Source organism: Pseudopodoces humilis, chromosome 4, assembly GCF_049639895.1.
Source record: "Pseudopodoces humilis isolate 2021_Gansu_Grassland_sample_001 chromosome 4, ASM4963989v1, whole genome shotgun sequence".
Taxonomy (NCBI): domain Eukaryota; kingdom Metazoa; phylum Chordata; class Aves; order Passeriformes; family Paridae; genus Pseudopodoces; species Pseudopodoces humilis.
The window spans coordinates 51,789,681-51,815,917 of record NC_142203.1 but is presented as its reverse complement, the minus strand read 5'-3'; the positions used below and the strand labels follow the sequence as shown (position 1 = coordinate 51,815,917).

The 26,237-nt window shown below is 41.6% G+C and overlaps 2 protein-coding genes across 2 annotated transcripts in view; one reads left to right on the top strand and one right to left on the bottom strand.

Annotated features, from left to right (window-relative positions):
- Positions 1 to 2,729, top strand: part of MRPS27 (mitochondrial ribosomal protein S27) — a 43,574-nt gene extending 40,845 nt beyond the window's left edge. The window contains exon 11 of the mRNA XM_005522711.3: positions 2,326 to 2,729. Coding sequence (XP_005522768.2) covers positions 2,326 to 2,565 — 240 coding nt within the window. The 3' untranslated portion in view covers positions 2,566 to 2,729. The remainder of the gene's footprint in view (positions 1 to 2,325) is intronic.
- Positions 2,730 to 10,766: 8,037 nt separating this feature from the next.
- Positions 10,767 to 26,237, bottom strand: part of MAP1B (microtubule associated protein 1B) — a 69,736-nt gene continuing 54,265 nt past the window's right edge. Inside the window, exons 5-7 of the mRNA XM_014252375.2 lie at positions 19,455 to 25,998; positions 17,137 to 17,375; positions 10,767 to 15,355 (exon numbers count right to left, since the gene is read on the bottom strand). Coding sequence (XP_014107850.2) covers positions 15,200 to 15,355; positions 17,137 to 17,375; positions 19,455 to 25,998 — 6,939 coding nt within the window. The 3' untranslated portion in view covers positions 10,767 to 15,199. The remainder of the gene's footprint in view (positions 15,356 to 17,136; positions 17,376 to 19,454; positions 25,999 to 26,237) is intronic.

Genomic DNA, 26,237 nt, shown 5'->3' with positions numbered 1-26,237 from the left:
TTTGCTTCAGACATACACATGCTCCTCCATGGGAATGGCCTCTGTGTCTCTTACCAACCTTCGGAACAACCACTTGTAAAGTACCTGAAAAAGGCATGGAAGTCTAACTGATAGGGATACTTGTCCTTTGCTTCCACTAAAACAAAGAGGACCTGAGGGCATTGGGCTCTTTCCAGAAAAAGCTGTTAGAGCTGTAATCTAGACTCTGACACTCATTTCTGTTGTAATTACCTGTTTTCAGATCCCATATGCTGAGGCTCACTGCTCTCTATAGTGTTCTTCAGGCAATTCATTCCATCTATGTCAATGATCAGTAGGTGGCAAAAATCTTATCACATAAATGCTGGGAGCACCTTCTCCAAAAGCAGTGCACCTTCTTCCCTAACTTGTCTGCATGCAGAGCCCTGGAGACTGCTCATAAAAATCATGATTTAGCCATTTAAGAATGTGTCTTTTTGGTACCTGGATATACAGCCTGCGGCTTTCTTAAATCAGTATTACTGATGTATAGTATACATGTATAAGAGAAGAAGAGGAAGTATTCCAGGATACCAGTGATGCCAGTAATGGCTTAGGAGACAAGACCTGCTTTTTTATTTAAACAGTTTATTGCCTTTCTGTAGTTCAATTTCCTGTGTTTAAGTTCAGCCTCTTTCCAGCACATCCTTGGTAGAGTTTAGTAGGAAGAGTGTGAATGATCTAAACTAGTTACATTTAAACTGCATAACTAATCTGTGAGCATAATTGTCAAGTTTCTTTCCCAGACCCAAGCTGTACAGTCTCTTCAGTTTTCTCACTGATGCCTTGTGTACTTGCTGACATCTCAAACAAAATAGAGACGAATACACCTAAATAAATTTATTGAGTTTGGTTTAATTCCATTACCTTTGAAGACGTTGGCTTTATCTTCATTCTTTATGATAAAATCAAAAAAGAGACAGAACCAAATATGTAAGCCCCTCAGACCTGCATGTCTAGAATTTTAAAGAGTCTTTAATCTGGTGTCCGTCCAATTCAGACCTCCAAGGTAAAACACAACAAAGCCCACAGTTGTATTGGCTGAGGGAGAGAGAAGGGGAGAGGCCTCAGAGGAGACATAATAGTTTTCTATCTAAGAACAAGGCAGAGCCTCCAGATAGGAGCTGGGGGGACATGCATTTGCAGTTTATTGCTAGTGAGAGCTTGGGTAAGAGGAATGCTGCACAGTGTGTAAACTTTGAGTGATAACTGGAACTCTGGATATCTGCATGGCTCTAGAACTGCCATTTTGTTCGGAGCAGCATATCCCCACATCTTCTTTCCCTTGTACTGCAATGCAAAACAAGTTTCATTCAAATGAAGGAAATATGGGTGTAGCTTTCCTTAGAACACATCCTTTAAACATTCTTGCAAGTGCTCGGCTGAGTAAAATGTTCTATTTGAAAGAAGAGCTGGGAAAGTGTGTTTTTACCTAATGAGTGAACAAGGGATAAAGGATTTTCCAGTGCTGTATCATCCTCTCTTTGGTTGTGTATCTGTACTTTCAAGGCAATTAGTCAGAATGTTAAGGAGCCATCGGGCTGAAGATTACAGAAAGCCAGAAATAGTATCACTGGATGATTCATCATCTTAAGCGAATTAACATTTTATGCTGCAGGGAAATCTAGATAAGTAAAGCTTAAGAAAGAAAACTAGAGTTCCTTACTGAGGTTTTGCTCTGTTTCAGTGTAGAATATCCCTGAAAAAATACCCCTTGCTTTAACATTGCTGTATAATCTGTGTAAGTCTAGTCACACCTCAGACAGGGTAAGTTGGGAAAAAAAATTATGGGAGTTACTTAGTATGCTGTTAGAAAAAGAATATTTGAAGTGACTTGCGCCTGTTGGGAGGGATGCTGATGCAGGCAGTTTGGATGAAATCATGCAGCTGGTTTTGAGGGAAGACACAAAACCAAAGTGTCTGAATTATATTTGTTGTGGCTGACTGGTCAGCTGATCTTTGTTAATACCAGATAATTGAACTTGGAAAAAGAAGAGAATCTGAGTAGTTAACAAAAATGAAATTTTATTCGTTCAGTTTTATTGCTAAAAAGACAAATACACAAGGGGTTATTATTCCAATAAATAGTAGAAACTACCAGAGTTAAAACACTTTTCTGTTATAGTTACCTGGCCTGTATAGCAGCAGCAGCAGCAGCAGCAATAGCAATAGCAATAATAATAATAATAATAATTATAATATAATTTAGTGTTATGTTGGTTGTAGAAAAGTGATTTGTGTCTGATTGTTTTGTGATTGACTGGCTTTCTTCTTGACAACTCCCTACCAAATCTCTTTTTCTGACAGGAGCTGTACTCCAAACTGCATTCACTTGGCAAGGTTGAATCTGAAAGCCTGTTAACCCTGACCACCCAGCTTGTCAAGGAAAAACTGCCAGAATGTGAAGCAGAAGACATTGCGAAACATGAGCAGAACCTGAAGAAGTGGGAAGAACTACAAGTACTTCTCATTGAGAGAGAAAGAGAGATGAGAGAACAGGCTAAGCAGGAAATGGAAGCTAGGAAGCTAGCTAAAGCATCTGCTTAGTACTGGAACTGGGAATGCAGTGCTATGCACTCCTCTGCCAATGAACTGAAGTACTCACCATTATTAACATTTCACTTCAATCATGCTGCAGGTATGACTGCTGTATGCAAATTAAGCATCCTGCTTTGTCTGTTTCTTGAAGTAAAGCACATGTGGTTTAGAAATCTTGGTCCTGTATATGATGTGTTTTCCTTCTACTGTCAGCCAGGCAAGAGAGGATAGAGACAACACAAAGAAACAAAGGCATAAGGAGTAGCTTGCCTGTGACGGAAGGTCTAGAGGGTGGAAGCAGCAAAAGAAAAGGGAAGAATTTCAAACACAAGTTGTTTCAGTAGGATTTTCTCACAGGAAAGAATGCCTTTGCTACTCTGAACTGCAGACACTAAGAGGATTAACGTATATTGATTGGGTTTTTTTATTTTTCCCAACCCATTTGGAAAACTCAAGCTACTAAGCACAGAGTTGGAGCCTAATTTCAGTCTGTTCTTAGAACTATGGAGAGTTTCAGCCTGGTGAGTTAGCAATTGTACACGCATTCAGATGTGTCTTTACTGTAATGCTGTTAGAAATTTCTGCATTTACTGGTGCTGCTTTGCTCCACTTCTAGTCACTAGAGAAACACACAGTCACCTCTGCACACACCAAGGAGCCTCATACTGCAGTGCACTTTCTTTTTATATTCTGGACACTGTTTCATGAGGTTTTTGACCTAATTCCCTTCACGGTCCCATGCCCCATTCTTCAGATCAGTAAAACAATGTAGCTATTCACAAGAGCACAAGGAAGTGGCAAGGGAGGGAAGAATCATAGTGCATTGATTGTGTTTGTGATGCATCAGCATCCATCCCTTCATACATTCCCACTGAATCTTGTCAGCTGCAGCCAGGAGTTTTTGGAGTGCATAGTGGGACAAGGTCCTTTAAAACAGGGAGACCGGAGCAACAGCACTGTTGTCTTACTCTACCACAGGGTCTGAATAAGCATTTCGAGTTTTACTGTGCATCTGTCTAGCTTTGCAGTTATAAAACTCATACCACAAACCCACTGTGAATCCAATGGGAATATGCTGCAGACCTGTGAACTTAAGTGTAGGAAAGCATAGATGAAATACCACCAGATACCTTTCTTAGAATTCCCAGCAAACATACTCAGACCCTGATTGCTCTTTCATGTCCAAGAAACTTGATACTAAGGTCCTTGACCCCATCTTGTTAGCAAGTCCCATAGTTTCTCCCATAGAGGAATAAGAGAGTGCTGTCTTCAGCCAGGTAAGTGGATGACTTTGTGGCTTGTCTAGCAGTGGAGTTTCCTGGAAAACTTTTGAGAAAAGTCCCTGTTGCCGTCAGCAACCTCAGGATCTCGTCCAGGAAGCAGCAGGGTTCTGGGGACCAGCATCAAACACCAACAAAACGGGTTCCTGGTTCATGAAACCATTTATTCAGCCTGGGAACAAACTCAGATCCAGAACAGAGAGCCCCAAATAGAGGCACAGCAGGGGTTTTTGAGGGACAGAACTCTTAAGGGTTTCCACCTTTGAGGGTGGAGTTCAGGGTCAGGGACCAGTAGAAGCACACCAAGGGAGAACCCCCAGGGACTCAAACCCAATCAGAACCCCTGGGCCGCCCTTCTCAAGGGGTTTGGGGTGGGACAATGTAACTCTTTGTCTCCCTGAGGCCACTGCCACATCTGCTCCTTTTTTATTTTTATTTTTTTTTTCTTTCAAATTTTAATTAGGAGCTTAAAATGTTTCTAAATGTACACCTTAAAATCTCACCTCCTCCACAGAGCACCCGCTTTGCTTTGTGGGACACCAAAAACTCAGTAACAAAACACATTAAGCAAACAGGAAAAAAAACAGAATTAAAAACGAACACTTAAATCTCGGACCACGCTGGGCAAATGAAACAGTGATGGTACTTAATACAAACATAATGGTTTTTTTTGTTCAGTCTCTTCCAGTTTAGGATTCTCTTTTAGGAAGGGTGCAGCTCTTAGATCTCCTCTCACGAGGGGCAGAATTCTTCTATCTCTGTAGCTTTGGCTCCGGCTCCCATGTGGGCGTCGTCCCTTTAGATGATCTCGGTGAAACACTGGCTTTGGGAGCTCAGGTTACAGTTTCGATTTCCCTGGAGGAGGTGTTGCTCACGATGGAAAAGGCAGAGCCCCCAGGGGTGGAGCAGCCGAACAAAGGGGTGGGAGCGAAGCAGGAGTTACTGGGGGAAGGGAAGGTTCGGGAGCGGAAAAGAAGGAGCAAGGCGGGAAACAAGGGATCCCAGACCGCGTGGCCAGCGCCATCTTGGGATGGGGGGGGCGGTCCGGGACGGACTTTCCCAGCCAGGGAACGGGAATATGGAAAGACAGGGGGTGGAGGACACGGAACGGCGGGCAGACGGCAGCAGACCCACATCACTCTGGATGTTCTCCGTTCCTTGCCTGCCTCCAGGAAAACAGGGGATGGGATGGCAGAAAGACACCGGGATGACGGGGAGACGGCAGCAACCCCGAGCCATCTTGGCTTTTTTCACCCTTTGTCCTACCCTTAGGAACAGAGGAAAGGGGAAGGTACAGGGAGGTATACACAAAAAAAAAAAAAAAGGAACTTCACAGAAGACAAAAAACAGCCCATGGGAAGAGCGATACCATCCATAATCATCCATAATGTTAATACAATCGTCCATAATGTTGATATCGTCCATAATGTTAATATAATCGTCCATAACGTTAATATCGACCATAATACGTCTCGTTGGGTGATGTAAGGTTTCCCAGCGTCTGGTCTCAGCTCCCACACCTCCATAAGCCCTTTTCTTCCCCATGCCCGAGGCACTCTCAACCCAGTATCCCTGCCAGGTGCTCTCGAGTCCTCATTTCTCAGGCGGGGGTCTCGCCGGCTCTCAAGCCATCAGCCGGGGATTTACAGGGTGTCCATGGAGCTGGGTCCTGCTGTTCTCTTGCTTCACTGGATGCCATGCATTCTCCACCATTTGTTGCAGTCAGCAACCTCAGGATCTCGTCCAGGGAAGCAGCAGGGTTCTGGGGACCAGCATGGAACACCAACAAGACGGGCTCCCGGTTCATGAAACCATTTATTCAGTATGAGAACAAACTCAGGTCCAGAACAGAGAGCCCCAAACAGAGGCACAGCAGGGGTTTTTGAGGGACAGAACTCTTAAGGGTTTCCACCTTTGAGGGTGGAGTTCAGGGTCAGGGACCAGTAGAAGCACACCAAGGGAGAACCCCCAGGGACTCAAACCCAATCAGAACCCCTGGGCCGCCCTTCTCAAGGGGTTTGGGGTGGGACAATGTAACTCTTTGTCTCCCTGAGACCGCTGCCACAAGTCCCCTGAATTTTTATTTTTTTTTTTTCTTTCTTGGTCTAAATGCTTTCTGATTACTAGGAGAATCTTGGGAGCCTTGAGGAAGGGTAGAAGGCCAAATACACAGTTAAGAACAATTTCTATAAAACTAGTGGCTTTAAAGAACTCATAGTCAATCCTAATTGAGACACAGGAGAATGTAGTGTCCCTTCCCTTCCCTGACCACATATTTCAGTTCTTTAGTTTCAGAACATGGGCTGTAGCTCCAAAGATTTCACAATCACTCCTGCATCCAAATTTCCGTATGAACTTCTCTATATAGGCATCAGCTCTTGGGATCTTCTCTATACTATGGTTTTAAACGTTTCTCCTTGGTTATTGTTGGCCTCTTGGCAGCACAAGGAGCCTGTTTCTGGCAGGGTGGAGTGGTGAAGGGCACCTCCACCCTCCCTTCCTCAGCCTGCTGGTAGATACACCAGGCTGCTAATGCTAATTGAGCTCCAGCAAGCTGCCAGCTGCTGTGTCCCTGCTGTCTCACAGGGTTGGCTTCACTTCCCCCACAACTACCTTTCTTTTCCATCTATTTAGATTTAACTATTACAGCAATAGGAGAAAAAAATCCTCATGTGAGCTCTGAGTAGCCTGCTAATGAATATTATAGGTTGCCTCTTTGTTTTACTCCAGGCATGCGGGTTGGAGTCCTCTGACTGCAGTTCAAAGCATAAACTTAAACCAGTAGATACAACTTTCCTCTGCCTTTTCCCCAGTCTTCTTCCAAATCCCCCTCTGCCCTTGGGAGAAGGGGTTTCTTTGCAAAATGCTTTGCAGGCAGCAAATCAGATTCATGGGGCCAGATGAAGGACACCAAACCCAAGACATACAGCAGAGGATCCAGATTATTTATGATATAAACCAAAAGCCAAGTCCTCTCATTTATCTGTCCCCTTGGTATCAACCTGAGTGAGAAACCACATTTGACACTTCAACCAGCTGGACCAACTGCACACCAGAGACCTTCTTCTCCTTAGGGCCCAGCTAAGTATTTCTCCATGGTCCAGTAGCTACTGTCCTGCTCCTTCCCATCACAGGTTTCACCATGGTCTCAACAGCAACCAGTTTCTAATGTTTTGTCTAGCCAAACTATTTTCGCACCTAGCAAATCCTTACATGTTCAATACTTGTAACTGCACCCTCCTGAATTCTCCAGCAATTCTCATTGCTGCTTCCTTTTTGATCTCACCTGTGATTCCCTTCAAGTTCCTCCTATGTATCATCTCACATTTTTTTGTTCTCCTTCTCCAAGTAGGCTAGCCATGTCTCTGCCCTGCATGCACATCTCAGTTGTGCAAGCAGCTTGGGTACCAAGTGCTTGAGTACCCTGAGGTTTGAGGACCATGGGTACAGCTGAATCTCAAGATGCTCAAAAAATGTATTGGCAAATGAAGCTTGAGGGAGGGGAGGAAGGTACTCTCCTCTTTGGTGTTCTATCCTACCTGCTGGCTTTGAGCAAGGCCAGCAGTAAGACAAATTGTGAGACAGGCTAATTCAGAGACCAGTGCTGTTCAGGCATATGCTCATCTTCCCTAGGAGGACACACATAGTAGCTCTGTACTGAATGCAACAGCATGAAAAATCAACAGAACGTCAACTAACTTGGCTTAACTTACCCGCTTTTCTCCTTCCCACTCCAGGAAGTCTAAGACTTGATTATTTGCCCCCCATGCACAAATCATGTTGGACACAGAACGTGTTTTTTACCTGCTTGCTGAATTGCTCTTAAAAAAGAAGTTTGAAGCAGCACCTAGGAGTGAAACTGGGCCCCAAGTAGTCAAAAGCCTTTCCTAGTCCAGATGCCTGCAACCATGAGTGCTCTGCTGTGTTCGCCATCGCCTGCTGTGATGCAGCTGTCCACGTTTAGAGGGAGGAGGGGCAGGGAAGTCAAACAGTCGCTTTTGATCTGCTGCTGCTTAAATGTGAGCTCTGATGCTAAGGGAAGAATGTGGATGCATATAATCTGCGTATAAAAAAAAAAACAGCTTTGTGCTCTACAAACACAAAAAGCTCTGAGTTCATCTAGCCTTGCTCCCTGGTACTTGATTTGATGTTTGGTGCAAGCTCCCAACCCAGTGAGCAGTTTCTCACTAGGATGCTCTCAAGCTTTCTGAAGCATTTCTGGTTCTTGGCTGTCCTGTTTCAGACAGCTGTCTAGACCTTTCTATACGTGGATAGGACTAATATAGATAGGCTAAATATTTCCTGGAGGGGACAGACCAAAATCTTTCTTAGTAGTAACACTAGCTCTTATTTTTGGAACACCTCTCCTAGAAATGTTCCTTCACATCCTGTTTTCGTTTGACTACAGCTGTGATGAAGATTAAAGCTATTGCAGTTTCTCTCTTGTCAGTATATTTCTAAATCACAGGAGTGCATCTTTCTTTGTGCAAATTTTTGAATAATTTCCCTACTTACTCTCCCAGTCTCAGTGTTTTTATAGCTGAAGACAGGAGAAAATCTCCCATTGCTATAAGCAGTAGTACATTGGCATGCATAGTCCCTGAGCTGTGATGAGCAGCCCAAATAATACCTGACTGTGGTAGTGTGTGTGGTACAGCATTGCTAGACTTTTACATGCCAAACAATGTTAACAGCTCTCCCATGTTTTCCCAAGTCTGGGAGGGACCCTGCAACAATACTTGCCAAAAGAAAGGCCAAAAAATGCAAATTCTGCTTGGTATGTTGGTAAGAATTCGGTTGCTCTTAAATGAAAAAAAGCAGCATCCCAGTTCAAACCCATGGCAGACACCAAATAAGCTGCTGCTGAGGCAAGCGAATACGCAACTTTCACCCTGGAGCGTTACTGGCAGAACAGTTCCAGCAAAGCACTGAAGGTCATTATCCATTATTCACAAGAAAATTACATATTTATACCCTTGCAGCTCAAATAAATGTTGCCAGAAGCCTTGCACAGATGGGCCCTATTTATGGTAACACCTGACCTTGCCAAGATAAGGTTACAGGATACTTTCAGACCTGGTCATATGCTGTGTCCTACACACAGTGCTGCTGTCAAGCACCTGTTTTCTCTTGAAGTGGCCTGTCCCAGCTGCTTGTCTGCCTATCCCAAGGTTCTCTGGTCACCCTTAAACTGTACAACTAGGACGATGATGCTTGACACTTTGGGTGAAGGTTGGCTGGTACAAAGGGATTTCTGACCTGCAAAGTCATCACTGCTCAGGTGTGGTCCACTAAACAGCATCCACTGCATCCAATAAACATTATCCACCTCCATTTGCTGAGGTTCCTGGGTCAGTTTATGCACAAACTACAATTCAGCTCTGCAAAGTAGATGTGAATATTTGAGCACATCTTTGGAGAGTAAAGTTAAATTTACCTTTCCAGAAATTTAGTGATGGGAACTGTTGAGATGAGGAAAAGGCTTTTCAACTGTAGAAGAGAAGCTACTGCTATACTACTGACAGCCTGAACTTGGGACAGTGACTCTTTCAAAATAAAACAGTGAAGAATGAAGTATAGGTCAAAAATTACTGACAAAACATGAATTCAAAAGTAATTTTTGATGCTAAACATGGCAGAAAACTGTGCCACCTACTCTAGATCAGTGTCCCTATGGAAATCAAAGTTGTCACTGAACTCAGCTAGCAATTGCACAGTACTGAGTCTTACTACTCTTAAACTCTACCCATTCCAAATTGTAAGTGCCCCAGAATCTCATAAACTGTTAAATTTGTTAAGCTGTGTTGAATTTGTTAAGCTGTGTTGAAGAAAGGAGCTTTCATGTGGCACCTAGAGGTAACAAGCCAAACACTACACACCAGGCTGACCTGGCACCTGTTACACCTATGTAAGTCCAGAATTGAGCTAGGCATCAGCAAGCAAATGACTGGGATTGAAGCTTGACCTGGTCTCCTTTGCAAAATCATTTTAATATATTTTACATAGCACCAGTTACTCTGCCACAACAGCTTAGAAAATGTTGATGTACACATATGCAGAACTATACTTAGGATATAAGATTTGCAGCACTTCCCTCATCTAGTCATCTTTTTTCTCTATTTCACCATGCTCAGCCCAATTGAAGCCAAGTGCAGCGTTTCTTGTTGTCATAAGAAGCTACACTTTGTAGATGGACTTTGTAGATGAATAAGGGCCTGCAAAAGAAGATGGCTGTCTGAGGATGAAGGAAATTCCACAGGACCTCTGCTTCTCCTTGCATTTTGCTGCCCCAGCTTTTACCTGCTTTCATGCTATCACCATTGACTGGTGTACCTCAGTACAGCAGGCATTGCAAAAGCAAGCAACTATGAAGGCAGAAAGCCTGATCTTAGAGCATCCCTCAACAGCAGTAGAGGAATTCTAACTTTCATAGAGTAAAAAAACTGAAGTGAGAGCTCAGCTTCCCCAAATGCTCTGTCCCCTCTAACCAAGATGAATGGGCAGTGATGGTCAGGAAGTGTCCATAACTACTGCAGACAAGCTGCACATTCTTGTGGAACTGCTACAACTTTGGAAAAGACCTCAGGGTGGGCTCAGTTTGATGTAACTTTATTTGACATCATCTGATTGTGTACTTACTGAAAATTAGGTGTTTTCTCATTCTGCTGAGGACTACAGAAATGAGAACAACAAAAGAAGCCATGTCATGGTATCTCATGGTAATGCTTTACACCACAAGATAAAAGTATCCTTCCATATTTATCTTCCAGTTTCTGAGGAGTGACTGGGGTTTGTCTGGCATTCAAATAATCATTTATCTTCAGAAAAAAACCCCCATATACTAGGTAATCATGACTAAGAGAAAGGGAGAACTTAAAAATACATACATACACAAAGACAAGAAACATGTCAACACCACTTTACCACTTTTGTATTTTATTGTGGAATTGAGTTTGATTCCTTTACATCAAATATCCTCAATGGAAGAGGGGATATTGCACACAAATATCATAAAAGCACTACATATTACTTTCACTGGAAACTAATTTTCTACATTAGATATGACTGGATAGAATAGAAGTGATGCAGGATTATAAGACATAATACCATACACAGCTGCAGACTGACACAAACACCATTCAGAACAAGAGAGAGGAGGTGTGTGAGGTGCTTCTCAGCCAGCCACAAGACTTTCTTTCCATAGTTTGGAAGATAATGGCTGCATGCAAATGCGTGAAAGCATATTTCAGATTTCGTCTTTTACATTGAGATTACAGCCCAGTCTTGAAGAGGTAGCTCCTTGCCATCTGGAGCTCTTAGTTAGCCTAGTAGAGAGAAGCTGCTTTTTAATTTTTTTTCTTTCTATATTTAATGCCATTGATTTATTTAGTTACTTGGAGGTTTTTTTTGGTTTTTTTTGTAAAGTCACAACAAACAAGAGATTTTTCTTTTTTTTTAATAGCAAACATTTTTAAACCAGGTGAATAATATAATTGCATTCTAAGAAATGCTTACCCCTAGTTAATTTTAGTGTTTTGTTCAATTATTAAGTGAAAAGATGAAAGCTTTTCTTTCAAGTGTAAACATTATATTTTTTCATATTGTTTTAGCAAATCAGATCAAGAAAATTATTATTTCTCTCAAAAACATCATTACTGAGCAAGAACCTCTGGCGACAGATGAACAAAGAGAAGCGCATGACGGAGATGTTCCAAATGCACAGCAAGTGCTCTTTGGAGCTCATTTGCTTGTGTTGGGAGGGACTGAAAAGTCAATTAACAAATTTATTAAATCTTAGTAAAAGAGTACCAGAACTCTCCTAAAATGCATAAGCTATCATAGACAATTAAAAAAACCCCAACATTCATATACACAGTTATCTCCATTCACCACAGTATGTAAAATAAGTAAAAAAAAAATCAAAAGTGATTTTTATGAAAGATGGGGTGAAAATAGAGGTCAATGAGTCAGGCCCACCACAGGACTTTGAAAAGGCATGCAAGAGAGGCCCTGTCGAAGTTCAAGAGTGGGATGGGATCCCCAAAGTTAATTCTTCATTGAATTATATGAAGCATTATATTAATAGCATAAAGATCATGACTGGGAATGCTGTTATGGGTAATACCATCATTGAAATGGAGTGTTCTTTGCACTCAAGATATTGAATCTTTACAATTAGAGTAATCAATAACAAACCATGCTCCTAGAAATCTATGCTGATCAACAGCACTCATCGTTAATGTACACAGTACATTTTGATGACTGTTACACTAAACTAGTTGTGTAGTACTAGGATTAGCACAGGTAGATTAGTTCCACAGGCAGGAAAGTCATTAAGGGCAAGAGGAGCCAATGGAGGAGCTCATTGCTGTGTTGAATCTAGGTGCCATTGCCATTTGGAAGGGAGCAGATGGAAGGCATTACAATACCTCAGAATAGCCAGACCAGGGTTTTAATATTCTTGTAGCAGCAAATAAAGCAAATGTACATGTTAAGGTTAACTGTAACTGTCTAATTATCATTATTATTTCAGAAGTAAAACAAATGCTTCAGCCATCATTAACTTGCTTGGGCATATTTAAGGATTGATTCAAATTTAATTTACAGTAGGATCAGATGACTGTAACTTCCCTGACAGTAATGAAATTGCTCCTGATTCACAGGAGTAAGTGGCACAAGTGAGATTAGTCACAAGACCACTGCTGTACTTAAACCAGCTTTCTACCAAAGCAGAGATACAAAGCATTTCAGGTGTTGTCAGAAAATCAGAAAATCTGTTCCCACCCACTCAAAAGGTTTGAATTCTGACCTATATAATAAAGTGGACAAATGAGAAAGAACTGTAGAAATAGTACAACTATTCTGCCAAAATTTTTGCCCATATCTTTGTAGATTATGTATTACAAAAGCATTTTTAAGTGAATGACATGAGCCCAGCAAACATGCTTGTTTTCACAATACATTTCCATCTGCCTTTTGTGCCATAGTCACTCTGAGTTATTCTTAACTACTTAAAAGGTATAGCAATAAATAAAACAGCATTGCTAGAGAAACCTAAAAAAAGAGAAGACATTAAAAATAAATCAAAACCCCAACCACTGACAAACAGTAATTCACAGCATTAAATGGGCATAAGAAGCCCACATTTACAATACCCTAAACCAGTATTAAAAAACCCTCATAAAAATTAGGAGTGCAAACATACACCTATTAAACAAAAATATCCTAACAATGTAAAATTGAAATAAATTATAAGTAGAGAAAAAATGAGGTCATAGTTCACTACATTGTAAAACTTAATACCAGCCATAATAGTGAGTCATACAACCAGCACATAACTCTGTGCTGGAGGCCTTTACACCTTCTAAAATTCAGATTTGCAGGCCTTCTGCAATGCAACAAGATTTTTTAAATTGGGGTAAAACTTCTGAGACTGAAAAATCCAAACTGTCTTAAATCACAGAGCAGTGGTGCTGTTCTTCAGCAAGCAGTCTAGAGAAAGAAAAGGAGAGAGACATGAAGAAGGAAGAAAAAAAAAGAATAGTAACGGAAGAGGCAAGGAAAGGAAGGGGAAAGGAAGTGAAAGAGTAAAAAAAGAGGAAATGAGAGGAGAGAGGAGTAAAGGAAAGAGAAGGAAAGGAGAAAAGGAAAGGATAGAGGAAAGAGGAAAGGGGAAGAGAAGGGAAAGAAAGGGAAGGAAAAGGAAAGAGAAGGAACTTATTTTAGCTTATTGCTTGTTCTATCCTTTTTCAAGATCTTGTGAGGGTTGAGAATGTAGGTTACAACCTTTTAAGTATTGGGCAGTCAGCTTCTCAAATTCCATTCTCTGTCATCATCAACAGAGTAATTTTACGAGGGTATCCTTCCATACCCCCTCTCCCCAAAAAGATATTGAGAGTTGACTGTTTTCAATAAATTTTACCTCAATATCCATTCTCACTAGAATCTTAAGCAACACTACTCATTTATCTTACAAAACTACTAAGAAGAATACCTTCACCTGAAAAACTTTTCTTTGCATTTACCTGAAATGAAAATGTTTGTTACAAGTCATGTATTAAAAGTTCATGCAGCACTAAAAAGAAAGGCTTCTGTACATTTGTTCCCATGTTCCATGTCTCTTAAATTAAACAAATAAAATCAGGTAAGACAAAGGAAGATTGAATACTGTACAGGCTCACAGGTAACCTTTTCCATCATTCTGAATGTTTCACTTAGTTTTGTAACTCTGATACTGGACACCACTTCAATCTTGCTTCCACAGTACGAAAGGAGCCTTCAAAACAAAGCTCATCTTGCCTTGTTGAGCTGTCCAGGTGCATCAATGAAGTGTTCACATAACTAATATATGTAATTCATAGCACCAAACCATTTGACCAGTCAGATAAGTTCCTAATACCACACATGCACACTCACGCTTCTTTACTGGTGTAACTATGATCCTACACAGATGTTTTATAAATTTGCTGTCTCAGCATTAAAAAATAAGTGCATCAAGTTTCTTTGTACATTCAAGTCACTTTCTAAGGCAAATTGTCTACTGTATGTACTCCCGACTGCTTTGGTATTTTGCTTCAGTTAATCGACAGTGAACATGGGTGTTCAAGCATGTGGACTGGTCAGTTCTGGCTGGGGCGAGTGGGTTTTTCATGGAAGCATGCCTTAGACCAACAATTCTGCATGTTGTAAGAAAGGTTTTAGACTTCTGGATGGGGTGCAGACTACATGCATATTTGGCCTATGATTGTTACGGTGTGTCAGTATGCAGAGTTCAAATTAAAGTGGAAAGCTGCTGATGAGTGATTAGGTCATACATCCCTTCCTAGCCATGTTCTCTTTTCTTTTTATTTTTGAGCTAACTTAATTCTTTAAAAAAAGGATCCCCATAGTGATAGCTCATATTGATAAAAATTTAAAACTTTCTTCTCGTGTGAGAACATAAGCAGACTGTACTAAGCGATACATCTATTGCCATGAGACTAATGCAGACCTAATACTACTAATATACTACTTTCTCCTCCTACCCCTCTCTTTCTCTCTTTGTGTTTCTTTAGAGGGCAAATGCCTCTACCTGGCAAAAGTCAGTTGGGGTTGCTAGTGCATGGTTTCAAAATGTTCAGTGGAGATGCAACTGGATCTGTATTTTCGCAGTAATTTGTACTCTACTACGGGAAGACTTATTTCCCTTAGCAACCAACAAGGACTGAAAAATATTAGTGAATTGCATCATGTGACACAGTATAGCATTTGGCAGATATATAGTTCAGCAGTTGAAATAGGTAAGTCGAATTTTCAGAAAAGGTGTTTTCAAACTGAAGAATTTCTGGAAACGAAGTTTAGTCGTGTGACGCACGGTCTTGTTCTTACAGTTCAATCTTGCATGCAGGAAAAGATTCATCTTGCATAACAACAGTGCTGCTGCTTGCCAAAACCATGATGTTGAGATCCTGCTGCTTCTCATGGGTCTCTTGATACCATTCCCTCATCACTTCTGAGTCATGGGTTGGGATTAAAGTCACCTGCAACACAAAATGAAAGTTGTGTTGAATGGACCAGAGAAACCGTTGATACGCAAAATGTCTTTTCAAGAAGCCCCAGCCAACAAGTATGTTTTGGAAAGAGTGGATTTTTATGCAATAAATACTTGGAATAAATGGATGGATAAAAGGAAATCAACACATAGATAAGGTAGAATGACTGCAAATAAGTAGTTTATCAAAATAAAATGTTGGTTTTGTAAGGTGCTGAGATACAGCTTTCAAGAGAAGTATCAGGTTGTAATCTGCACTGATAACTATTCAGATTATAGACAAATATTTTGTTTACTTATTCATCATAACGGAAAGGCACATAAAATTTCCAAAAGCAAAAACACTCTGTGAAGTGTGAAAAATTTCTTCCCTACTTAAAACTGCAACAATACCAAACTCAGATCATATAGGTGGTGTAGTAAAATTATGAAACAGCTAACTGCCCCTTTAAACCAGTACTCAACTGTTTTAAAAAACAGGAACTGGTCTGAAGGGCCAGAGATGTGGGAGCAGCTGAGTGCTTCACTCATCAGCAGTGGTTTCATTGGTGCCCAGCCTGGGGGCCTGCTGGGGTTTAGGATTCTTCTGATGGGAATTTTCTCTCATGTGTGTTGCTACACCTAACACCCAGATACTTACAAGAGGCAAAAGAAGTTGCCACACCTCAGGGAAGGAGTGCAGCTAGTTACTCTCTCTTTTTACCTGGGGCATTCTTTGGGAAGGGCAGAGATATGGGGAGACTTGGTCTGGGGAACAGGTGTTAGGTGCAGGTCCTAGCTTTCTCCTCCCTCTCATCATTTGGATGGGAGAAAGGCTGCAGTCGCTGTGGGAGGAGTTCACCACCACTACAGGGTTGTTTTCTGCTGCCTTCTACCATGAGTGGAGCTCTCTTTGTAAGAGTGGCCATTGCACTGGGGCCTTATTAACACCCTGCCTCACCAGACAGGGACCTTCACCATCTGCTGAGGTGCCTCAGGGGAAACCCTGGGATCTCTGAGCCTCTTTCCCCTCCAAGGGATACTTTCTCTGCAGTGTTAGTGAGCTGCCACGGCACAGCCCCCTCCGTTCCTTGGCTTCTGCTTCAGTTTTTCCTGCTACACTGTAGCTCAGCACCGTCTGCCTGCTTACCTGGAGCTTCTGATACATTTCATTACCACCTCAGGATTTTGCTCATTCCTGCAGTCTCTGGGGCTGCCCCTCAGAGTCCTGCAGGGGCACCGGGCTCGGCTGTCCCAGGGGGTTTGTGAAGCAAAGCCTCTCTCCCGTCCCTTCCCGCCGGGGCCGAGCCGCCACCACCGCGTGTGGCCCCGGCCCGCGCCACAGCGCCCCCTGCCGGCCTGGCGGAATCCCCGCCCCGCCCCTTCCGGCGGGAGCAGCAGCGCCCCCTGCCGGCCGTGACCAACAGGGAAATTGCTTAAAGAGCAGGGAAGACACTGCTAATTGGGTTTTCTGGGGTTATCTTCTTTTGTTTGTTATTGCTGCCATGATTGTTGTTTGTTTGCCTTGTTATACATACTAATAAAGAACAGTTATTCCTTTTCCCATATCTTTGCCTGAAAGCCCCTTAATTTCAAAGTGATAGTAATTCAGAGGGGGGCGTCATAGTCTCCATTCCAAGGGAGGTTCCTGCCTTCCTTGGCAGACACCTGTCTTTCAAATCAAGACAGGGCCCCATTTTCTGGTAGCTGCCATCCACCCCAGAGGTGCTGTAGTTTCTCACAGCTGAGAAAGTTTAGATTTCCGGGTTGAGATAGAAGTGAAGAGCCTACCTGCATGTTGCTTTCCCACTGCGCCTTGCCCTCCAGCAGGGAGTCCAGAACAGCCCTGCTTGGCTCCTCAGCTGCAGCATCATTCCCGCTCACCACATAGTAGGACGACCGCACCCTCTTGAAAAACTCAACATCAACATTCTTGCTATTGCTGTGGTTGGGAATGTACACCAGATCCAAATACACTGGGGGTCCCGGAGGCACTGCTGTAGATTTTGCCACCTTAGTATTCCCAGGTCCTTTGGAAACCAAACAACAAAAGCATGTATCACAGGCTAGTTAAAAGCATGCATTTATTAATTACTGTTATAACCACTGAGGTGAGATGTGTCCCATTATGGAATTGCCCTCCTACATATAATGACATGTTACAGCTTTGTTGTATCCCAATGGGAGGAAAAACCTGTGAAATTTGAACTATACAATACAATAAAAAATCATTACCATGTAAAAAAAAATTTGGCTGAACCTTTTCCACTAAAATACTACTATTATTCAACAATTACTATGCAGGGCTGTGATTACTGAATTACCATTCAGTAAATGGTGGTATTATTTTCCTGATGAAGAAGTGCAGCTTTTTGAAAGTCTATGGTATGAATGATTATAAAACCTAGTATTAAACAGGAAGCCATGAAAATTTAAAGCAGTCCTGGAATCTGAGGTACATAGCAAGAAATGATAGCAATTGGTATGCGCAGGTTGCCTTACAGATGCATCAGGAACCTACGACATGTGAGCTCAAAGAGGGTCAAGGAAGAACTTGGAAGAAGGAAGTTGCAAAGCAATCCAGGGAACAGAGTCAAGTATTTGTCTGCCTGCTGTATCCTTATTTGCATACACAAACAGCCATTTATCACAAAAAGTAGGGGGGAGTGTTTCTTTGCTGCTGTACATAGTATATATAGTGGTTGTTCGAAGAAGAGCTTCAGTCAAAATCAAGAGCAACATGTAAAAAATTAACATCCTTTGCTCTAAACTGAATCATGGTGCAAACTAAATATTTGGCTTCAGCCAGTAATTTTACCCAGATAATCAACACTTATGATTTACTACCTTTCTTATGTTGATTAAGCTTAGTAAACAATTTTCTGAGCAATACGATCAATTTAGGGTCAAAAATTGTAAGGTCAGCAAACTCCCTTACAGTTGTCTGTCCTGACACATACCATAGGGCAAAATGCCAAATGAAGAGATAAGATTTCCAGATTTAGAGAGTTTGCTATTGGTTTTGTTACAAAATATTTTATCATCTTTGATGATAAAAAAAAAATTCTGATTATTTAATTGTGCATACCAACACTGATTAAGATACTTGTTGCTACATTTTTACGATTTTATGTCATTAGTAATTATTCCAGCGCATACCTGAGAGGTATGCCTAATGACTTTAATGTAGAGCTGAAGTGCTGCGCCAGTACACAGCATGAATAACCACATTGCTGCTTTGAAATGTATATTCTAACAGAGAGATGCAAATGATGGTGTGAGAAAGGAACAGTGGACTGCCAAAAATGGGGAAGCTAAGGATAGTTGAATGCTGGTTTGTTTGTGCTGAATCCTAGAACGGCTCCTTATAAAGAAGCTTTCAATGAAGGATCAGTCCTCACAGCAGAATAATCAAAGTATCCCCCAAATAGTCCCCAACAAGGTTTGCCGGAATCAACAGATTAGTGCAATACCTCCCCTTCAGTAATCTAATTTGTATTTTATTGCTACTTGGAACATACAACAGACATCCAAAACTGCACTAACTTTGTGTATGTTTGGTCATCACTGACGGCATAAGACTGGAATACATCATGTACATGCTTCGTTCACTCAAAATGCTTTTACTAATGTTAATTTTTTTATATGCTGCTTCTAAAATCAATCCAGCAAAGTAATAAGACCAGCCAAAGAAAGATAGTGAGTTTTCCTCCCACAATATTAAATTGTATTAATTTATGTTAAGGAGAATTGTATCTACTTATTTCTCACAATGAATCAATGAATCTTTGCTACTGATTTTATTTCACCTACAAAAATGGTACTTTCAATTCTATTAGGTAGTTAGCTGTTAAGACAGCTTGTATGAAATTCTTTCTATTTTATGAACTCTCTGGGCAAAACTGACATCAATTTTCTCAGATCATAGAAGTAAAACTAGTGAATTTAATGCATTTAAATGTGGCATTTACATGATAGCTTTATACATAAAACCTGAACTTTCTTTGAGGATATGCAACAAACCATATTCTCAGCTGATGCAATGCAAACTAACTATACTGCAACAACTAAGAAAATCATAACACCAGGGCATTGCTATTTGTCTTTACCTGTGGTAGCAGTCTTTGCTGACTTGGATGTTGTTGTATTTGCTGCATTCTTGGTATCCTTATCTTTCTCTTCCATTCGAGACTTTACCTCTGGATTAGAGATATTTTTGGTTGCCTTCTCCACAGATTCCTTCTTTTTCGGAGAGGCTGTTCTGGAAATTTTGTCTAAAGATTCTTTTGTAGCTGGCTTTGGGGAAGCCACTTGTTTTGATTTACCATCACTTTTTTTAACAGGAGAAGATGACTTGGTCTTCGTACCCTGCTTTTTTGTCTTTGTCTTTTCTTTGAGGTCCTTCTTCAAAGGTTTACCTAAATTCTGTTCAACTGGCAGAGCCTCTGGGTCAACCATGGTAACATCAGGGTGCCTGGGGGAAGGGCTGCGATCCTGCATTGGGACAGGTGGTGGGTCAATGTGCTTGTACGTAATTGTCTTGTCCGTTGGAATGGTTTCTGACTCATCTTCTGAGTCAATGTTAGCATCTGCGGTGATGGAAGGGCATTCCTCAGTCTCCGGGGGAACATCCGAATCGGTCTGAGATGGGGCAGACTCGCTCACAGATGTGGGAGGGGTTTCATCACACTGCCGCCCTTGCTGCTTTCCCCCAGAAGGAGGCTGAGCTCCCCCAGACTGAGTTAGTGGCTTCTCTTGATCTTGAGACTGTTCTTCACTTGCAAACCACTCAAGGGGATTCGGATTGATAAATGAAGGTGAAAGTTCAGTTTTGGGATGTTTATATTCACAAGAGGACACAAGGCATAAGTCAACATCTTGACGGGATTCTGCTAGCGATTTACCTGGTGTAAAATGCGCACTTGCTTCACAGGAGTAGCTGGTAGCTTCGGAAGACCTCCCACTGGCGGCTCTCCCAGTTGTCTCAAACGAGTAATCTGTGGCTTCAGGTGAACTGGAAGCTTTCCCAGTTGTCTCATAAGAGTAAGTCATGGCCTCTGATGACCTGGTGGTTCTCCCAATTGTCTCATAGCAGTAGCCAACAGCTTCAGGTGACTTAGAGGTTTTCCTTGTTGTCTCATAGGAGTAATCCATAGTATCGGGTGACCTGGTAGCTTTCCCAGTTAACTCATAAGAATAATCTGTGGCTTCAGGTGATTTGGTGGTTTTCCCAGCTGTCTCATAGGAATAATCTGTGGCCCCTGGTGACCTGGTGGTTTTCCCTGTTATCTGATAAGAATAATCTGTGACCTCAGATGACCTCATATTTTTTGCAGTTATCTCATATGAGTAGTCTGTACCCTCAGGTGACCTAGTAGTGTTCCTGGTTATCTCGTAGGAATAATCTGTGGTGTCAGGAGACCTAGTAGTTTTTCTGCTTGTCTCATAGGAATAATCCATGGCTTGAGGTGATCTAGTAGATTTTCCTACTGCCTCATAGGAATAGCCAATATTCTCTGGTGACCTGGTAGTTTTCTCTCTGTCCTCATATGAATAACTAAGTTCTTCTGGTGACCTGCTGCTTTTTTCTGAATCTTCTTTATCTGGGCTGAGTAAAGGTTCTGGACTGTGCTTTGATAGGGGTTCCTCATAACCAAAGGCTTTGACAGAAGACACTCGGTGTGACAACAAAGGTGTGTGGCTAGCTGATACTGCTTCTGTGATTGCAGGAGGTGAATCTGGAAAAGTAGGAGAATACAGGGGAGAAGATTCCCTTGGAGTTAACGGAGACAGGTCAGATTTTGGTGACAGCTTTTCTCCTAGGCTCTGCACCTTTTCTGAGGTAAAAGAAGAATGCAGCGACATCTCTCTGGGTGGAACACCACCTGAAAAAGTTTCCTCTGGCAGTGGTGAAGCTACCTGGGAAGGTGTATGAGCTGATGAAGTTGAGGATGAAGCTTCAATTTGAGAAACTGAAATAATTTCTGAAATATCTTTCTCTTGAGAGTAGGATAACTGTTCCACAGGTGAAATCTTCCGTGCAAAAGGAGACTCGTGTATATCTGAAGGACTATAATCTACTTCCGTTGGTCCATTTTCAGATATATGGTGTATACTAGTGCTTACAGCAGGATATTCTGGAGACTGCCTACTAAAATCCATTGCTAAAGATTGCTCAGGTGACTCCCGACCATATTCTACTGACATAGCTGACTGCTCAGGAGATCTGTGATCAAGCACTGGTGTTCTTGATTTTGCAGTTTTAGGTGAGAAATCTGGTGGAGAAATTGACATAGGCCTTGGGCACTCTTCTTTAGATGGAGACATTTCTGTTTCCTGAAAAGTTGTTGGTGTTTGTACAACTGACACTGAAAGAGAATCATCGACTTCAGTAGAGTGGGGAGAGCCAACCTCAGCATGCAAAGAGGGAGATACATCATCAGTAGTTGGTTCTGGAAATGAACTAGTAGCAACAGATGCTGTAGAGACAGAAGCTACTCCTTCTATATGGGAATAGGTGTCTTCTGCAACAACCTCATCAACAGGAGTTGCAGACTTGTCAGAGACAGTGCCTTCAGAAATTGACATTTTGGTATCTTCTTTTAAAGAACCAAACTGACTGATATCTATTTGAGTCGGTGAGAGATCACCTGCTAACTTCCGCTCATCCAAGACCAGTGAAGACTGGGAGCTGCTGGGTTCTGTATCCTCCATTTTCCTCTCCAGGCTGAAGCCTTCCTTAATTACCATAAATTCCATGCTTTTCTCGTCTTGTTTTTCTTGGAAGAGGCCCACAGAGCTTGCTTCAGAAGCTGGGCTCATTTGAACAGGTGATTTGTCTTTTTCAGGTTTCCCCTCAGAAGGACTTCCATAATCTCTGCTGGGAGACTTTAAATCAGCACTTAAAAATGTATCATAAGTCATCTCTGAACCTATCAGTGGAGGACTCCGCAGAGGTGAAAGAACCTTTTCAATAGGAGATTCTGAATCTGGCACAGGCTCATCCATAGGGCTTATTCTGCATTTTGCAGACTCATCTTTGACTTCACTGAACTCAAAGCTAATAGCTTCTGTTGACTTTTCACTGGTTTCAGAGGGAAGCTGACTGGACTTTTCATCAGTGGGAGACTGATAATAAGGTGTGTGGCCAGCACTACCAGCAGCAGACTGTGAGGGAGACGCTACTTCTAATGTTTTATCTTCAGGGCTTGCACAGTGCTCTTCAGCAACTTCTTGGTGTACATCAGGCAATTTAGCAGTGGGGACAGACTCAGAAGGAACTTTGATCTCATTGTGAGTGAGTGAAAAGTTTACACTACGTTCACTCAGTGGTGTTTTGGCAACAGGTGATGGAGGAGACAAACTGTCAGCTGGACTCTTGGCTGAACTATGTTTTCCACCATCTTCTTGATAGGGTTCTTTGATTTCTAATTTGTCAGTGCCTTGGATTTCACTTTCTCTTTGCCGGTATACATCTTGGAATGCAGATTTGCAGAATTTGTCTTCCTCTAATGAGGAGGGTGGTGAGATGGTGGAAGCTGAGGCATTATAATCCTTACCTTCTGTGGCCTCTGTTTTTGATCCTTCAGATAACCCATTAAAAGCATCTGGAAGTGGAGAAAGTTTAGCTCTGCTGAACTCTTGAGAGTACAGTGATGTCTCATACTTGGTAATGTTCACATACTCCTGAGAGGGTGACTCACTTTCCTCATTGTTAGTTTCATCACTCATGACATCTCGGGGTGTTGACATTTCATCCATTGGAGTTGGTTCACTGGATATTTCAATGGTGGACTGTGTGTAACCTGAAGTAGCAGTGAATTCCTCTGGTTGATCTTCTCTATTTTCCTCATCAGAAACAGTGGCTTCACTTTCTGAACCACCAGGTAGTGTTTCATCATGGATGGAAGAAGCTGGTTCAATTACTGGAGACTGAGACTCTGAGCATTTAGTTGGTGTAATTATGAGTAAGCCATACTTATCTTCGGCTACACCAGATTCTGCAGCTTTGTCTACCACAGCCATCACATAATCTTCTTCGGCTTCTGCTTTTTCAGTTTCCTCTTCATCTCGGATGTCTTCTGCTTTGTCTTCCTCATCTTCTTCAGTCTCTTCAGTTTCTGCTTTTTCTATTGCTTCTTCCCTGTCCTCTTCAGCTCGTTCATCGGATGCCTCATAATCTGCCTTTTCAATATACTTTTCATCTTTAATGTTAGCATCTACTTGAGTTATTACTTTTTCTAAACCACCTGCAATTTTTCTTGATTCTTCCATATATGGTTTTGTGGCATCCAGTCCTGCCTTTTCTACTTCATTTTCATCTCGTTCTTCAGCTTCTTCTGTCTCTGCCTTTTCTTCATAATCTGCTTCAGATGATTCTTCCAAGCCAGTTCCCTCATCTTCAAATTTTTCATTGTCATCAACCTTGTGTTTCTCCGCAGGTTCCAATTCTTCAGGTGTCTGTTCACACTCACCCTCAGCCTCTGTGGTAGTTATGCCTTCATCAGATGACTCAGCAGGTCCTTCATTATCCAATTTTTCTTTTTGTACTTCAAAGGTGTCTTTTTGCACTGTGCCAGTGAGTTTCAGATCATCCTTTATAAGTGCAACTTGGGATTTTGTTTCTTTTATTGTTTCTACTTCTTCAGCTTTTAATTCTTCAAAATCCTTTGTTAAATCCTCTGGTGAAGACATAAGGGATCTCTCTGCTTCAAGCTCCTTTCCACCGGCTGCAATTTCTGCAGCTGCTATAGTTGTGGCTCCAACTGCTGCAAGGGCAGCTTGTGTTCCACTGACTTTGAGGTCCTTCTTCACACTTTTAACTTTTCCTTTTTCTTTTGGCTTTCCAGCAGGTATTGCTTCTTTTTTACCAGGTTCCTCCTTCTTTTGTGGTTTAGGTTTTGCTGCTGGCTTTTTGGCTTCATTTGATGGAGTAGATGTCTTCTTTGTTTCTTTAGGAACCTTCTTGATTTCCTTTTTGGCTTCTTTGTCTTCCTTCTTGATTTCCTTCTTCTCTTCTTTTTTAACTTCTTTTTTAGCTTCTTTTGTTGAAGTTTCTTTCTTTATCTCCTTCTTAGTTTCCTTCTTCTCTTCCTTTTTCACCTCTTTTTTAACTTCTTTCTTGATCTCTTCTTTTTTGGGTTTTTCCTCTTTTTTGATGGGTGTTTTCTCCTCTCTTTTAGAAACCTCTTTCTTTGGCTTTTCTTTGTCCTCTTTCTTTTCCTCAGGTTTTGCTTTGACCTCCTTTTTCACTGTCTTCTCCTTGGATATTTTCGGTTTTACATCTGTACTTTGTTTTTCCGGAATTTCAGATTTTACTAGTTGTTCTTCCTTACTTGGTATGTCTTTTTCCACCACTATTGGTTTGGTCTCTATTTTTGCTGGTTTTTCTTTTTTAACTGGAACTTTCTCTTTGCTTTCCAGCTTCTGAGGCTTTTCTGGTACTGGACTAGGCTTCACAGGTTCTGGTGTTTCTTCTTTAGATTCCTTTCTGACAGGCTTATTTGGTGGTGTCTTTGCAGCAGGCTTCAGACTCTCCTTGCTATCTGTTCGTTGTTTCAATTTTGCTTGCTTCACAGCTGGACTAGCAATGTTCCCAGTTAGGTCTTTTTGTGTAACCATTGGTTGTTTAAGGAAGTCTAAGTGTTTGAGTTTTTCTAGTCCCTCTAGAATATTATACTGGGTGCTGTTTCCAGGAAAGAGAACTCGGATTATTTTTTCTGCAGGATTAGCTGGATGCCACACAATCAGGGACGAGACAGAGGTGAAATAGGATAATGGAATGTCTAATTCTTGGCCATTTGGTAGCAGGAATTCAGCTTTATCTTTGTTAGTACCACTCCACTGCTGCATAAAATATTGCATCTCTTTGCTGCTTTTGACAGGATTAAGCACATACATCTCAAGTTTGCCAACTCCCATTTTCTGAAATAAAATTATAGGATCAATGGTATTTCCTGTATTTCTGAAAAGAGGTTCTGGTTTCATAGACAATTTATTTAAATACTGAAGAGTAAAACAAGCTTCTTCTACACTCCTTTTTACTCGAAAATTAGGATCCAGGTTCTTCAGGTTTTCAGGTACATTAAGGAACACAACTCCTAAATCAGGTGAGATCAGATTTTTCATCCAGTCACTGTTGGTAGTAGACCCTTGAGACTGTTCCTCTTCTAGTTCAGCTATCTTTCGCTGAAGCATGCTATTGATTCCTGGCAGATTGTCATCTCCGATGTGAGTGAGCAGAATGGAATCTACCCTGTCCAAGTGCCTAATAAGTTTCCAAAAACAAGATTTTCTTTCAGATCCTCCATTGATAAGCATATTGAATCCATTCACTGCGAATAATGCAGAATCCCCTCTTCCCCCTGGGAAAATGTAACAGCAGGGTTTGGAGAGCTTCAAGAAACCTCCTGAGGTTGGAGGTTCCAAAATGTCAAAAGGTGATGGCACCTCTACTGATTCTGACAGATACTCTGTGAATTCAGAGAGTCCTTCCATCTCAGGCAATATGGAAGCTGAGTTGAGTTTAATGTTAATGAAGTCTTGAAGGTTGTGTCTGTCAAGGTTGGAATTTTTCCAGTCGCCCTCCTCAGGGCAGAAAAGAGTTAGGCTGGCTTTGTTGGCAGGATGTGTGGTGCTCAACAGTTCACCAATCTAGGGTTATAAAACAAAAACACAAGAAGATGCACACAAATTCATTTTTTAATCACAGTTAATGTCAACACATAATATTTTCTGATCAGATTAATAAAACCTTTTTCATTTGGTTCTGCACTGCTGAGTCCCCATCCTAGATGCTAAAGTAACCTGGTATCACAATTCATTTACTGCCGTATTTTTTAAAATACAAAGGAGGACCTTATTTCTGGTCAGTACGGCCCAAAGGACAACAG